The 15,164-nt window shown below is 42.9% G+C and overlaps 2 protein-coding genes across 3 annotated transcripts; one reads left to right on the forward strand and one right to left on the reverse strand.

The window, feature by feature from the left end:
* Positions 1-9,847: 9,847 nt before the first annotated feature.
* LOC120427100 (protein cubitus interruptus-like) lies at positions 9,848-12,483 on the forward strand. 2 transcript variants are annotated; one of them, XR_005606818.2, is made up of 3 exons: positions 9,848-11,037; positions 11,113-11,464; positions 11,530-12,483. XR_005606818.2 is itself a non-coding variant. In XM_052711526.1 (3 exons), the coding sequence occupies exons 2-3, from the start codon at positions 10,943-10,945 to the stop codon at positions 11,369-11,371; spliced, it is 354 nt and encodes a 117-aa protein (XP_052567486.1). In that variant the 5' UTR covers positions 9,848-10,795; positions 10,856-10,942; the 3' UTR covers positions 11,372-12,483. The 2 variants fall into 2 exon arrangements, 1 of the variants encoding a protein (XP_052567486.1); XM_052711526.1 differs by having other exon boundaries at positions 9,848-10,795; positions 10,856-11,037; positions 11,113-12,483.
* A 123-nt stretch (positions 12,484-12,606) lies between these two features.
* LOC120414535 (U3 small nucleolar RNA-associated protein 25 homolog) lies at positions 12,607-14,372 on the reverse strand. The gene is given in 2 exon segments (XM_039575778.2): positions 12,607-13,791; positions 14,358-14,372. Coding segments are annotated over 2 exon segments (1,185 nt in total). The 3' UTR covers positions 12,607-12,621.
* Between the last annotated feature and the right edge of the window lie 792 nt (positions 14,373-15,164).

Consider the following 15,164-nt stretch of genomic DNA (forward strand, 5'->3'; position numbering starts at 1 on the left):
CCAGTGCAGTGCTGAAGTTAATCGTCCGAACCTCCCCACGGGCCGGGAAGCAGCCAACATGGCCCGCTTCCCGGGAACCCCGTACATAACTTTTATACTAGTCAAATTTGTTGCATCACATGTAATTTGAGTGGTGACACTTACGTGCTACAGTATAGACTTCTGGAGTTGGCTTGTACTGGGTTGAACCCTTGCGCTGGCTCAGCAGGAGTCAGCGTCCCGGCCAATTGTCGTTGAACCGAAATATGGTTCGAAAAAGGCTATACGCAAGCATCAGCAATTATGCTTGCGCCAAGTGGTTCTAACTGTGTGTGGGCTCTACAGCCAGGCAGGGTTTGTGTTTTGAAAGACAAAACCTGGTCTTGTTGTGCGAGGTCCGGGCATGGTAATAAAAATGGAAATTAAGTGTGAATGGGTATGTTGGGAATGCAGTGGTGTTCAGACTATTACACCTTCCCCCTTTAAAAGAATAGTTTTATGAAGTAAAATTATTCTTTGCCATTCTCCAGTAGCCATTTACAATTTATTTGATATATTTATGAATTTTTGTTGTTGTGTGTTTGTTTTGTTACATTGTGTTTTGTTACATTGTGTATGTGTATGTGTAAGTGTATGTTGTTTTGTATCCGAATTTTTCACTTCCGCAGTCTATTGCTGGGAAAAATTTACCTGCATTGTTGATGCTAGGCTCGGTGGTTTATTTGATTATTCTATTTTTGTGCACTATTGTTTTCTTTTTTGTTATAGGTTCTTCTAATTCGCAATTCGGATCTCTGATTTGTGTGATTCTAAATGGACCTTGGAAAAATGAATCTAGTTTTCTCCTATTTTCTTTTTTTAGATAAACCAGATCGCCTATTTGTATGTGGATAGGATTAATTATTTTGTTACAAATTTGCGTTTTTTCTTGTTTTTGCTGTTCTAATATTGACTTTGTTAAATTTTGGCTCTTTTGTAATCGAAATTTCAACTCGTTGTGGTATGCTTCTAAATTGTAGACTGGATCTAGATTTCTTTGATTATTGCTATGTGGTAAGTTTGCTTTAACACCGAACACTAATTCATAAGGTGTGTACCCATGAATAGTATGTGGAGTTGTGTTGTAATTAAATTGATAATATTTCAACCAATCATCCCAATCCGATTGATGCTCGTTAACGAAACATCGTAGGTATTCGTTTAAACACCTATGATTTCTTTCAAGAGCACCAATGGTTTGTGGGTGATAGGCAGTTGCAAAAGTTTGTTTTATTTTCAATTGTTTGCAGATCTGACTAAGAACTTCGTTATTATATTCGGTACCTTGGTCGGTTTTGATTTCCAAAAATTTTCCATAAATTAAGATGAAGTTATCTACTATGGCTCTTGCTATAGTATTAGCTTCTTTGTTTTGTATTGGTGCAAGAACTATATATTTAGTTAGTTCGCACTGAATTGTTATTGCATATCTGTTGCCGTTGTTGGTTTTTGGTAGGGGTCCTACTGTATCTATTGTAATGATTTCAAAAGGTTTACTCGGAGTTGTTGTTATTATTTGTGGTTCTTTAGTATGTTGTACAATTTTATTTCTTTTACACAGTTCGCAGGCCTGAACGAAAAGTGTAATAGAACGTTTCATTGCTTTCCACCGGTACAGGTCTCGGATCTGTAGGTACATTTTAGTTTGTCCTACGTGTCCTCCTGTCGGTGTATTGTGGAAATTTCGTAAGATTTCTTGAATTTCATTTTTGTTGTCTACATACATTGGTGGTTTGTATATTAAAATTTGTAGACTTTGCAAAGTTTTATTAGCTACAATTTTAAATGTAGAAATTGTTACTTTTTTGAAAATTTCATCTTCCGTTGAAAGAGATATTCGATCGATTCTCATTTTCTTTAATTCTTTTTCAAGCCTTGAAAGAGTCATCTCTAAAGTTGGACTTTCATTTTCTGGCTGAAATGGGATTTTCATCATTATTTTTTTGTTTTTATAGATCTGTAAAGTGTTATTAACAACACGTAAAGCGCATAATTTTCTCGTTTCATTAATGTTTTCAACTGTATAAGCCGCTGCGTGCTTTGCATGCTTTTCGTTTTCTGCATTGATCTCGTGTTTACTACGAGCATTTGCATATTTTGTAGTTGTTCACTTGTTATAACTATTCGTGAGAGCGCGTCCGCACCCACGTTTTCCTTACCAGCTATATATATTACATCGAAATTGAATTCTCCTAAATCCAAACGCATTTGTGTCAATTTGGATGTTGGGTCTTTCATTCCGTATAAATGTACAAGTGGTCTGTGATCAGTTCTGATTACAAACCTATTTCCGTAAAGATATGGTTTGAAGTAGTTAATTGCCCAGTGGATTGCTGTTAGTTCTTTGAGAATAACAGACTTATTTTTCTCACCAGGTGTAAAAGTTCTGCTAGCGTAGGCTATCGGTCGATCGCCTTCACTAGTGATTTGGGATAAAATTGCTCCACAACCGACGTTAGAAGCATCCGTTGTGAGAATAAAAGTTTTGGCAAAATCAGGGTATTGTAAAATTTTTGGTGACAGAAGTTTGTGTTTCAGTGTGTCGAAGGCGAGTTGACACTGAACAGACCAGTCAAATTTGCAATTCTTTTTACATAACTGGTTTAAAGGGTGAGCAATTGTTGAAAAATTTTCAACGAATTTTCTATAGTAGTTACAAAATGCGACGAATCTTCGAACTTCGTCAGCATTCTGCGGCACTGGATATTTAACCAGTGATTCATATTTAGAATCATCTGGGAGTATTCCTTTATCTGTGACTTTGTGCCCCAGATAAGTTACTTCAGATTTAAAAAATTTACATTTTGAAGGATTAAGCTTCAAATTGTAATGTCGCAATCTTTCAAAAACAGTAGTTAAATTTTTAATGTGATGTCTCATTGAGCATCCTATGACAATAATATCGTCAATATAAATAAAAGCTACTTCAGGAGTGAGACCTGCCATTGCAATGGTCATCATCCTTTGAAAACTATTTGGGCTAATGTTCAAACCAAACGGTAATCTTAAAAATTGGAAGTGCCCAGTATCCGTGGAGAATGCAGTAAATTTTCTACATTCCTCCTCTAAAGGAATCTGGTGAAATCCAGATGTCAAGTCTAGGGTGCTAAAATATTTAGCTCTTCCTAGCTGGTCTAAAATCGTATCTATTCTCGGCAATGGAAATTTATCTGCCAATATTTTTTTATTTAACTGACGGAAATCAACGACCAGTCTCCATTTTTTAGAACCATCACTTGATTTTTTGGGCACCAATAAAATTGGTGAATTATAATTCGATACAGATGGTTCAATAATTTTGTCATTTATCATTTTTTTTGACCTGGTCTTCAATTACAGGTTTTTGTGAATGTATAGTTTTATAATTAGGGATATATACTGGACTAGGGTCAGTGAGGTTAATTTTTTGTTCATAGAAATTATTTGTGGTTAGTTTTTCGTCGGGTAAGCAGAAAATATCCGAAAATTTTGTGATTAATTGTTTTAAAGGGTCGTGTGTGTAGTTTGGAATTTCATCAAAATTTATTTTTTCAATTATGTCTTCAACTCTGTTTTGGTTGTTTAGGATCAATAATTCAAAATTCCTTAATGGTTCAATTTTCGGTTTAAATTTCTTCAGTAAAATTGGTGAATTCGTTGTATTTATTAATTTCACACAACTTGTGTTAGGGGATATTATTGTGTTTCCGCAGAATAATCCTCGTTGGATTTCCTCAGAAAACACAACAGAATCCTCATCGACACTAAGTTGTGGAATTCTTCTAATTATTTCGCACCTGGGCGGTACTACTATTGAGTTATTTAAATTATCCTCAATTGGTACCTCAACGGTGTTCTCTTGAAAATTAAATGTCAATAACCAATTTTCATAGTTAATTGAACATTTGTATTTAATAAAGAAATCGCGTCCTAGGAGTCCATCTGTTATTATGGGAAAATCGCTAGGGACGACTTGGAACATATGACTGACGATCAATCCATTATCAAATTTCAATTGAGTTTCAGTTTCGGCCAATGTACGTATTGATCCATCTGTAACTCCTGTTAAATTGTACTGCTTTGCGGTATTTACTTTTTGCTCGGGTTTCAATTTACCGGCTTTAAATATTGAAATATCAGCACCTGTGTCAATTATAAAACTGCATTTTGAGTTGGCCATGCCTGCAGTGATAAATACAAAATTCGCTGAGGCATTGTTTACGGAAAAAATGGACTTTGCGTCTAGTCTAAAAAATGTTGGTTTTCTCTGTTTGACCCGGTTTGGTTGTTATTAACGTTCTGAGTTTGAACGTTTTGTTGATTGTTGGGATCAGTATTTAGTTGAAAAATTTGGTGAGGGTTTCTGTTAGTCCCATGACCATTACCTCTATTTGACTGATTATTGTTATTTCTATTATTATAATTATTGTTATTGTTATAATTATTGTTATTATTTCGATTGTTGTTTCTGTTATTGTTACGGTTGCGATTATTATTGTTATGGTTACGATTATTATTGTTATAATTATTATTATAATTATTGTTATAATTGCCATGATAACGGTTGTTACCATTACGATTACGGTAATTATTACCGTTTGTGTTATTATTGTTACCATTATTGTTGCGGTAATTTTTATTTGGTTTAGATTGTTGGAATAATAGTATTTCGGCAGGAGTATCAATTGATTCTTCCAATGCAATGTAAATTGCATCGGAAAGCTTCATTATTTTTCCAGCTCCGGCACTGGCTTTTATTATGGTTTTCGCTTCTTTATTTTTTAAACCATTCGCCAGTGCCTTTATGCCAGCTTTACTGGCATATTTATTTGAAGTACGTATCACCGGGCATATCGTCATCACGATACGCTTGCTCGAGAGCAAACGTGTGTTTCTCGATTTCCCGAGTGAAGGTTTTTATATCGCCAGTTTGTTTAGTGGCGTTTAATGTTACTAGGGCAGCTTCTGGGCTGGTTTTTATTTTGCACCCACCCAGTGCTGCCATAATTGTATCTATAGTTGTTGCATTGTCAATTTCTGGAACGAACTGACGCGCTCTACCAGAAAATCTGGACACAATAGATTGCAGGGTAGCTGCTTTATTTGCCTCCGTTACCAGAGGTTTAATGGTCTTGAGTGCATCTAATGTGCACTCAAGTTTGCTCGACTCCCCGTCGTAAGGAGCGACAAGGGAGGAGACCAATTTTATCATATCCAATGCAGAAGTCATTTCTTTGCTTCTTATTGCAATGATTGACCGATAAAAAATAATTATGATTTTTGCGACTGTTTTAAAGGACAATCGCTTTGTTTGTTTTTGATTTAATCGAAGTGTAATAAAGTCTTCGATTTTTTGAAAAGTATTTCTAGAAGCTTTTATATAAAAATTAAGTTTACTTGATTCGATCTTCTCTTCGTTAATAAGAAGATATTTTTCTATGTTCGAGTAACTTTTTTGTGCTACTTCCCTTTTGAGTAGTAGTGTGTGTGCTAGAAAATTCCTATAAGGGTTTTTTTCAAGGGTTTCTAAGATCTTATGCAAGGTTTTTATGTTTAAATCTAGTTCTTCCATGGCATTCGTCGGCCATTTTTCATTAAAAAAAAATATTACTAACTATTTGCTTCAAAAATTTTCATCAATTGTTACTTCTTGTTACTTGTTGTCTCGATACTGATGTTGCTGCGGGTCTGCGGTTCGGGTTGTGCTGGAATCGTCCGTTCTCACAACCGACGCTCCCCGTCCAGATGATTACCGATGTTGAGTCCGTGTAGAAACACCGCGTAAGGATATGCGTCCGCTAAAAGCGCGCTCCCCTTTACGGTTGTTTGTTGTTGGTGACCTCATTCGATTCCAACTCGTTGCTCGTTGCGATCGCGTCTTAGTAGATGATCGCCAAGATGATTCCACCGGTTTGGTCCTGGATGGCCTGATGGTGGGTCATCAGTCCTCTCGTTGTTGACATGAGTACATGCCCGGTAATGGTTGGGAGAATTCTGCTACTTTTCAGGAAATCCACAATTTTTATTTTTTTTATAGGCGTTGGCTTCACCATCACTATTTTTTGTACTTCACTATTTATTATTATTTCACCGTTGGCAGCATTTTTTGCTAGTTTTTCCGCTATTAAACAACTTTTTAGTTGGTTGTTGTCCAACTGTATTGGTTTCTTTGATTTTAGCGTTGATTGAAGTTTCCGTAAATCGTTTGTTAGATTGTTTTTCGTCATTTTCTGCGCGCACTTTCTATAACACTTTTCATTGTTTTTGCAGTTTTTTTTTTTTTTTTGATCGAAACTTATTGTTCTTTCTTAATCACCACTTCACTTTTGCGTTACGATGCTTGAGAGCGATACTACTCTTCGTAGTCTGTCCTCTGTTCTCATCCGTTCGAACTTAATTATGGCACGATATAGCACATATGCGAGCGTAATAAAAATTACTGCTACAGCTGCATATGCTAACACCGTTGTCGCGCTCGCACTTTTTTCCAAGTGTGCTGTTTGCAGCACATTCGCGTTTATGATGCGTATTGTCTCCTCATGCAATAAGGGCGGTTTTGGTGTACTTTGTTCAGTACCCATCGTTAACTTAAAATGTTATTTTTTTCACTGTCGCACTGTTTTTTCACTGTTTTTCACGGTCACTGTTCGGTGCACTAACGCGGCACGAAAGATTTTCCAGTGTGGTGGCATTTCGGGTCACTACGGCGTGCTGTCAAAACTTTGACGCGAAGCCGCTGTCACGGTCGCCATGTAATATCTCAAACGTTCGACAGTGCGAGGCATAAGAACCGCGGGGAAACCTGCAGGGACTTTCTTTGCATTAAGAGCTATCCAAGGTGTGGTAGACTGCGAGGAGCAGTAACCAGCTCGGAGCTCGAAATAAAGTAGACAAGTCGCCTTGATGTTCCAGCCGAAAAGACTCCTTTTTGTTTATTTGAACTCGGGTATTTATACTAGTCAAATTTGTTGCATCACATGTAATTTGAGTGGTGACACTTACGTGCTACAGTATAGACTTCTGGAGTTGGCTTGTACTGGGTTGAACCCTTGCGCTGGCTCAGCAGGAGTCAGCGTCCCGGCCAATTGTCGTTGAACCGAAATATGGTTCGAAAAAGGCTATACGCAAGCATCAGCAATTATGCTTGCGCCAAGTGGTTCTAACTGTGTGTGGGCTCTACAGCCAGGCAGGGTTTGTGTTTTGAAAGACAAAACCTGGTCTTGTTGTGCGAGGTCCGGGCATGGTAATAAAAATGGAAATTAAGTGTGAATGGGTATGTTGGGAATGCAGTGGTGTTCAGACTATTACACCTTCCCCCTTTAAGGTGTTGCCGGCCGAATCCATTATGAGACACGCCAGATCGGGAGGAGTCGGTCCAGCTGCATAACTGGGTCATTGGTTTTCACCAACTTCGATAGCGAGGCCATAAAGCATAACAGCAAGTTGGTGGCTGAAGGTGTCAAGGCGGTGCCGTGTGTCTGCTGCCGACGAGCGTTTGCAAGGAACAGCAGGTTGAACGGCCTTCCGGTGAGCGATATAAGCTTGAATTATTTTGGAGTTAATGGTACTAATTGGTTTTTATTTTTTCTAATTACGTGACAGCCGGAAACACATCGTAAAAGGTGTCGTCGTGATTGTCGTTTCAACCAGTTTGGAACCTGGTTCCGGCTATTTGTGCTAAAGTTGAAGAGGTTGGAAGCTAGCCAAACCGTGGAACTAACAAGATTGTGCTGACAACGGGATACCGAGGCCTACGTTACGCCGATGGACGTACCGTGAAGTCATGGTTATAATCGATCGAACGATGTGACAACGTTGACCGGAGTGAAGAAGTTGCCATAGGAGGCCAACAAGCCGGAACCAGTTTGAGAACTTGGCACTGCCTCGAAGTGTTCTGACTGTGGCTTTCCGGTATTGATCGGACACAGGCATTGTTTGTAATTTATATTGTGTAAAATTGTCGAATATGTTTTTATCATCAAGTCATTGTAAACATTTTGTTAATAAACTTAAAGAAACATTGTTCAACTCATAGTTTCATTGCAATTTATTGTTCAATCTAATTTCCCTTAAGGGTGCACAGCAACCGAAGAAGTTGTTGTCTTCTTATTCCAAATTTGTCAAACTTACGGACCCAATCCTGAAAGAATCTGATTGTCAAAATGGTCAAACTTTATTGTAAATAACTTTGAAGACTGTAATTTAGGGGATGAATAAAAAATCATATCGATAGTTCCCGTATTTTTGAAGATACTAAAATGTCTGTAACAGAAATCTGGGTGCAAAAGCGATGGTTGATGTGTACCGTTAATAAGAATCCCAAAGCAAATGCAAAAACGCCCAAATATAGGCAACAGGCAATTTTTACCCGGTGAAACGTTTCAATTTCAATTTTACACGAAATCCAGTTCGACCCCTCTTACACGAAAACTACACGGTTACAAAAAATCCCACTTTTTGGAGTTCAGAAATCGCACTTTTGGCAGTTCGCTTAAGCGAACTCGAAAAAGTGTGATTTCGCGAACTTGCAAAATGGTGAAAATCACCAAAAAATTAGATCGAGTTGCCGAACTGCCAAAAGTGGGATTTTGGACTCAGCGAAATTTTTGCAAACTTTTTGAAATCTTTCATTTTGTCATTTCTTTCAAGTTTTCTGATACAGGTAGTTCGCGGATTGGATCAGGTAAGTGAATTCCGTCGAAAGTGGCAGAGGTGGCCAAGAGCAGTCGGTTCCCCGGAGGACTGGCTTTGCAACGGATTTATTGGAGTTGGAAACCATCCACTGGAAGATGGATTTTTTGGCAGTGTTTTGCATGAGGAATCTGTCACACCGGTGGACCAGTTCCTCTTGCCAAATTAGGCAGGCAATCCATCCACCGGTGGACAGATTCCTGGGCAACCTTTTGGCAAGAGGAACTGGTCCACCGGTAAACGGATTCGTGGGCAATCTTTTGCAGGAGGAACTGGTCCACCGGTAGACGGATTGCCTGCTTAATTTGGCAAGAGGAACTGGTCCACCGGTGGATGGATTCGTGGGCAATCTTGTGCAGGAGGAATCCGTCCACCGGTGGACAGATTGCCTGCCCAATTTGGCAAGAGGAACTGGTCCACCGGTGGACGGATTCATGGGCAATCTTTTGCAGGAGGAACTGGTCCACCGGTGGACGGATTGCCTGCTTAATTTGGCAAGAGGAACTGGTCCACCGGTGGATGGATTCGTGGGCAATCTTTTGCAGGAGGAATCCGTCCACCGGTGGATAGATTGCCTGCCCAATTTGGCAAGAGGAACTGGTCCACCGGTGGACGGGTTCGTGGGCAATCTTTTGCAGGAGGAATCCGTCCACCGGTGGACGGATTGCCTGCTTAATTTGGCAAGAGGAACTGGTCCACCGGTGGACGAGTTCGTGGGCAATCTTTTGCAGGAGGAACTGGTCCACCGGTGGACGGATTGCCTGCTTAATTTGGCAAGAGGAACTGGTCCACCGGTGGACGGATTCGTGGGCAATCTTGTGCAGGAGGAATCCGTCCACCGGTGGATAGATTGCCTGCCCAATTTGGCAAGAGGAACTGGTCCACCGGTGGACGAGTTCGTGGGCAATCTTTTGCAGGAGGAATCCGTCCACCGGTGGACGGATTGCCTGCTTAATTTGGCAAGAGGAACTGGTCCACCGGTGGACGGATTCGTGGGCAATCTATTGCAGGAGGAATCCGTCCACCGGTGGACGGATTGCCTGCTTAATTTGGCAAGAGGAACTGGTCCACCGGTGGACGAGTTCGTGGGCAATCTTTTGCAGGAGGAATCCGTCCACCGGTGGACGGATTGCATGCTTAATTTGGCAAGAGGAACTGGTTCACTTATGGACGGATTCCTCCTGAAAACATTGCCCAGACCAAAACCAGAAAAATGATCGTAAGTCTTTTGGGCACGGGTTGGCCTACCTCGAATCGGAATTCCGCGCCCAGGAAGGGCGACAAAATTCTACGAAGCATCCCATTTTTTTCGTACTGTATTTATCACCATCTGCAACGGATATCACCGAAAACAAGATTCGCAGTTGGTCCACTTCGGACGCGGAGTTGACCACGTATCTGACATAAATTTTCTTCTATTTTTACATCATCTCGAGAGATCTGCCGCTGCTGCTGGCGGACGAAGTCAACCGGATATTGCTGGATCTGCAGATGCTAGGCGAAGAAGGACTTCCGGAACATGTGTTTACCCGGTCGACGAAGTGTTCTCCAAGGTCAACAAGCTGTGCAGTTGCACGAAATTCGTCGGCAACGACTGCTCAGCGCCTGAACAGGACAAAAACAAACACCGGTTGATAATCCAACGGCGCAACATCTATTTCTGCAGCAGTTGCTTAATCGCAAGGAGCTCTCCGACTCGACGTCCGCCCCGATTTATACAACCCAGTCTTCGACGGCACCCCTGCTTCTTACAAACCAGACAACCGGAGCAGAACTCCAGGATCAAGTGGATCGATTATGAATTGCTGGTATGATCCGTGACGTGGCGGAAGCATACGAGCCAACGTGAGCCGCAACTCGGACTTTTCAGACATTAGTTCAATGATTCGGTACTCGACGAACTCGTTGGCCTCGCTGGTAAACGCGACCCGTAACAGGAGTACTACCGACTCGTACGGACATCTGTGGGCTAGTGCGCTGGGACCGGCGCTTGGAGTTCACGTTACCATGCCTTCTTGCCGGGTCTACCCGCACATCAACCGCCTACAGCCAGCATGTTCTCTTAGCACCATCCGCAACATCCGGATAATTTTTGACCAAGTAGCAGGTAAGAAGCGTCTTCAGTGTAACTCCCGATCAGCACTAAAGTTAAACTTCCTATTTCCAGCAAATCATCGATATCTCTAGCCAGAAGTAGGAACAGCCAACCTCCTCGTCCAACCAGTGACACGACAAGAAGCGGACAGCGCAAGCAATGCTCAGCAGACAAGTCCTGCGATCGCTACCTTCGAAAAGCCGTACACCGCGTCCGACCGGCCAAAACACCAGACCCGCACCTACAGCAATGAGGTAAGACTTGTTTCAACTAGCCGTGCCTATGCTGTGGCCTCACCGAACAGACGCTAACCGTTGCATTACTTTCAGAAGCACTATCAAGCGCTACACCGATCCGACTTCGCTGGGCAAGCACGTCAAGGCGGTGCACGGGCCGAACTTTTACGCGAACAAGAAGCAAAAGGGCTACGGGTACCAGCACGACGAAGAAGGCTCAAACCCCATGTTAGACGGAAGCCGTCGGTCGGAGGACATGCATGGCATGGCAAACAATGGCAAGACAACGAGCATGAGCAGTCCAAGCATCAAGGCGGAGTCGGACGCACACTCGACGGGCGCTTACTGCTAGGCTGGTGGACGATTACGACGGCGCAGCATGCAGCTGGGCAGTCTCGGAGCTATTGATGATCCGGCTTGGCCGTACGTGGACGAGAATTTGCAGGTGAGTTTGAAAGTTGATCTAGTGACGTATTTAGCTTGTCTAACTTATGGTCTCTTCAATTTCAGGTCGCCGATCTGCCACACGTCCTGCGGAATATGGTTGACCTCGGCGGTCCGGCCGCAGGAGGTTCTCGGAATCGCTTCAAGAATCGCATCAACAATAATGGTTCTCTGATGCGTCCAACATCCCGGAGATCAACAACCAACGCCACTTTGGGCTCGTCGGGTTTGACCGGCAAATAACCGATCTCAAAATGGAACCGGGCACGACTCCGCCTTTGCCCATCGCCAAGAACAACTGCCAGACGACAGATTTGATAGGTTTGCGAACTCCGCCGCCGACGTGTGTACAGAGCTCGATCTCGACTATGCGCCCAAGCAGCAACTACAATTCGTCGTCCTACGATTCGATGTCACCGAGAAGCTCACGGCGGTCCAGTGTACGGGAATGAATGGAGGTCAGAGTTTGCTGCTACAATCCTCGCATCTGATCTCAACGAATTTGCAGCGTTTTAACCAGAGCAACAGCAGCAGATGCATGGCCAGGTAGACTGAAGGTTTTCGGAGCCGGTCAGACGGGAATCTCAAGACCAGTACCGTTACGTCGAGTTGCCCAGAAAGTACCCTCAACACCAGCCAGCAAGTAATACCCCAACCAGGAAGTCGTGTTGGACGAGGACGAAGAGGGTGAAATGACCGAGAACAACAAAGGCCACGTGACAAAACCGCTTCCTCGCCCCAGTCCTCGAAGGACGCAATCGGTACATAGGTGAACATTACCTCGGCGGCTAGAACAACTTCCAGCAGCACCGCTAAGTCCTTCTCCTGCTCCTTCAGATCACGGTAACAGAACAGGCCGGATCTGCAGATGAAATATGTATAAATATATTGTATTTTCTAAAACATACTTTTATAAATAAAGACTTCGTTGTTGATTTATTTTCACTTAAATTTAATTCAAACCGGATTCCAAAAGAAAAACCAAGAGCGCCTGAGAATAGGCAACCTCCACAGCACCTGAAACCAGTGAAATATTTCGTCATGCTCGAACTCAAAACTTCATGAAAATCATGATATTTTAAGATCGACCCACAAAACCATAAAAATGGTTATATGGGTTGAACTCGAATTTTCATGATAATAACCATAAATATGGTTTTATTTGGTGAGCGTGTAAGGCAGTTGGTAGAATACGAGGTGGCGGATGCCCTTGATTCGCGTCCGCCGGAAGAAGTGCGAGCGTTCGGAGTAGAGCATAAAGTGGGCACTGCCGTGGAAGAACATGTCGCGGGCGCGGGCGATTTTGCCGTCCTTGGAGTACTCGCAGATTTGGACAAAGTTGAGCTCTTCCTTTTTGAAGTAGTTGCGCAGCCGGACGTAGTCGAAGTAGGACGGGATGAAGATGAGGGTGCGGGCCATCGTGACGGAGCGGAGCTGGGGCAGGAGGACGGTGGTGAAGTGGGCGAACTTGGCGTCGTAGGAAGCCTCGAGGGAGGGCACCTTGATGCGGTGGAAGGTTTGGGGAAGGGGGACGATGGCGTGCCGGATTGAGCCGGTTTTGACGGGGTTGGCGACGCGGGCCTTGCCGTGGTAGTTGGCGCATTTGTTGTTGAAGATGGAGCGGAATTCGGGCAGGTCGTGGGAGGAAAAGAGGAGGGTTTGTCGGTAGAAGCGAGACCATCCGTTGAGGCACCAGTAGCGGACGCGGGAGAAGTCGGTGTGTTCGGTTGATTGGGGTTGCAGGTGAAGGTGGTCCATCAGGTGCAGCAAGTGGTCCCAGTTCTGGGCGAGACGGATCTCCGCTTGGTCTAGGATAAGGAGTTCGATGGATGAGAGGAAGTCAAAGTCCCGCTCGGATTCGCCCTCGGCGCCGATGGTCATCCGGAGTCCCAGCGGAGAGGCAAGAATCAAGTCCGAATTGTAGTACTTTGTGTACAGCTTCATCGAACTTTTGCTGAACGAGATGCCGATCCGGAAGTTGTCGTCGGTGTTTCCCGCGAATGTCCGCTAGTAGTCCTCCGGCTTGGGGTTGACCTTCGGGAAGGCCAGCGTTTCGCCGCCGTACTCGGACTGGAAGCGTTTGTAGTTAGTCACAAGCTTGGGATCGTCCCCGGTGAAGAGGCGCTGGTTCGTGTCGACAATCTTCATAGCCGCGCTGCGAAACGGGACCACGATCAGGACCTTTGGGCGAACCAGACCTTGGTCACGGTACTCCAGAACCGTCGTAACTTTTTTTCTTCTTTTTGCCCTTTGCTTGCCAACACGCTGACCAGCGCGTGGGATCGCTCGCAAGATGGTGGTGCCAACAACGCGTCCAAGCCCCACGGCCTAAAACTTTTTCCGATTCCGGGTCGCAAGAAAAAAAGATTCTGCACAGGAAGTGGCCGCAATCCGTCCCGAAAAAAACGAAGAAAGTTCAGTAACAACTTTTCAATAGGGCGAAACCCTCAGATGTAAACAAACTGAGTTTTTGTCAGAATCATATAAAGCGAACAAAACTGATTCTAAAACACCCTCCACCATCACAAAATTCCGAAAATACGTTGTTCTACAAGCAAAAAACAAAAGGGCTAATCAACAACATCAATCAAAACAAACCAAATTGAGTTTCCGCCCTTGTGTTTTCACCCAATCACGAGGGGCGAATGTAGTGTTTTCTGCAAGTTCCGACGTATATTTAGAAACACTAAATTTTCGTTATAATTTAGTGAATTTTAACCTGACAATCCTCAAAATGGATCAAAATGTATGTTTTTGATGACTCTGACCACAATTCCACAACAAACACAGATTTGTATGATCCTAAATACATAACTTTTTAATTTCAATTATTGTAGTATCGGATCTGGTCTGGATTCACAATCTTATCTAGATTGTGAAGGTCTATAATTTACCGGTTCTTGGAACATCCGGGGATTCTGGGTCTAGCAGTTGCAGGACAAAAAGTTAGTGTAGGGAGGTTTAGGAGGAATGCCGTACAAAATCATCGCCTCCGTAACTATTGAAGCTATGCAAAGATAGAGAAGGCAGGATGGTGTCGCGGGGTGGCCTAGTCGTCAGGTGCCATGTCTCCCACTTCCGGCGGGGACACCCCAATGAATGTCACTTCAATATAGACCACATCGTCAAACCAACTTGCTACTTACGGTGTATCCTGGCTCAACGATTCTTGGCCTGAATCGGACTCCTTCTGAAGGCTTTCTAGACCAATTTTTTATCACTGAGGTTGCAAATATCACTGTATTATCACTGACTGTAACGTTTCACAATGATAAAATAGTTGTTTCACCACTTTTTTCTTTAAAAACCCGAAAAATGAACAAAAAACAAAAGGGCGAATCTGTTGTTTACTTTTGCTTTGCGGCGTAACCTGACGGGCTAAACCGTTGTTTTGGTTGAGTGGGTGGCGAATACGGTGGGGCGAAAATGGAGGCACGCTCTTTAAAAAGGCGTAATTTGTTTTTCTCAATTTTTAATAGCAAAAACACCTTAATTAATTTCAAATTGCGCTCTATGATGAAATTATTGCTTTTTTCTATTACGTTTTGACAAAATTGATGGTTTTCATGCTTTTTTGAGGAAATAGGAATTGATCGGAATTGCAAAATTTTGAATGTTGATTTTCCCGAAATGGCAGGATCGTAGGTTTCGCCCTTTTGAAATGTTGTTACTGAGTTTTAATATTTGATTTGTTTATTTAC

This window comes from Culex pipiens, chromosome 1 (assembly GCF_016801865.2).
Source record: "Culex pipiens pallens isolate TS chromosome 1, TS_CPP_V2, whole genome shotgun sequence".
Classification (NCBI taxonomy): Eukaryota; Metazoa; Arthropoda; class Insecta; order Diptera; family Culicidae; genus Culex; species Culex pipiens.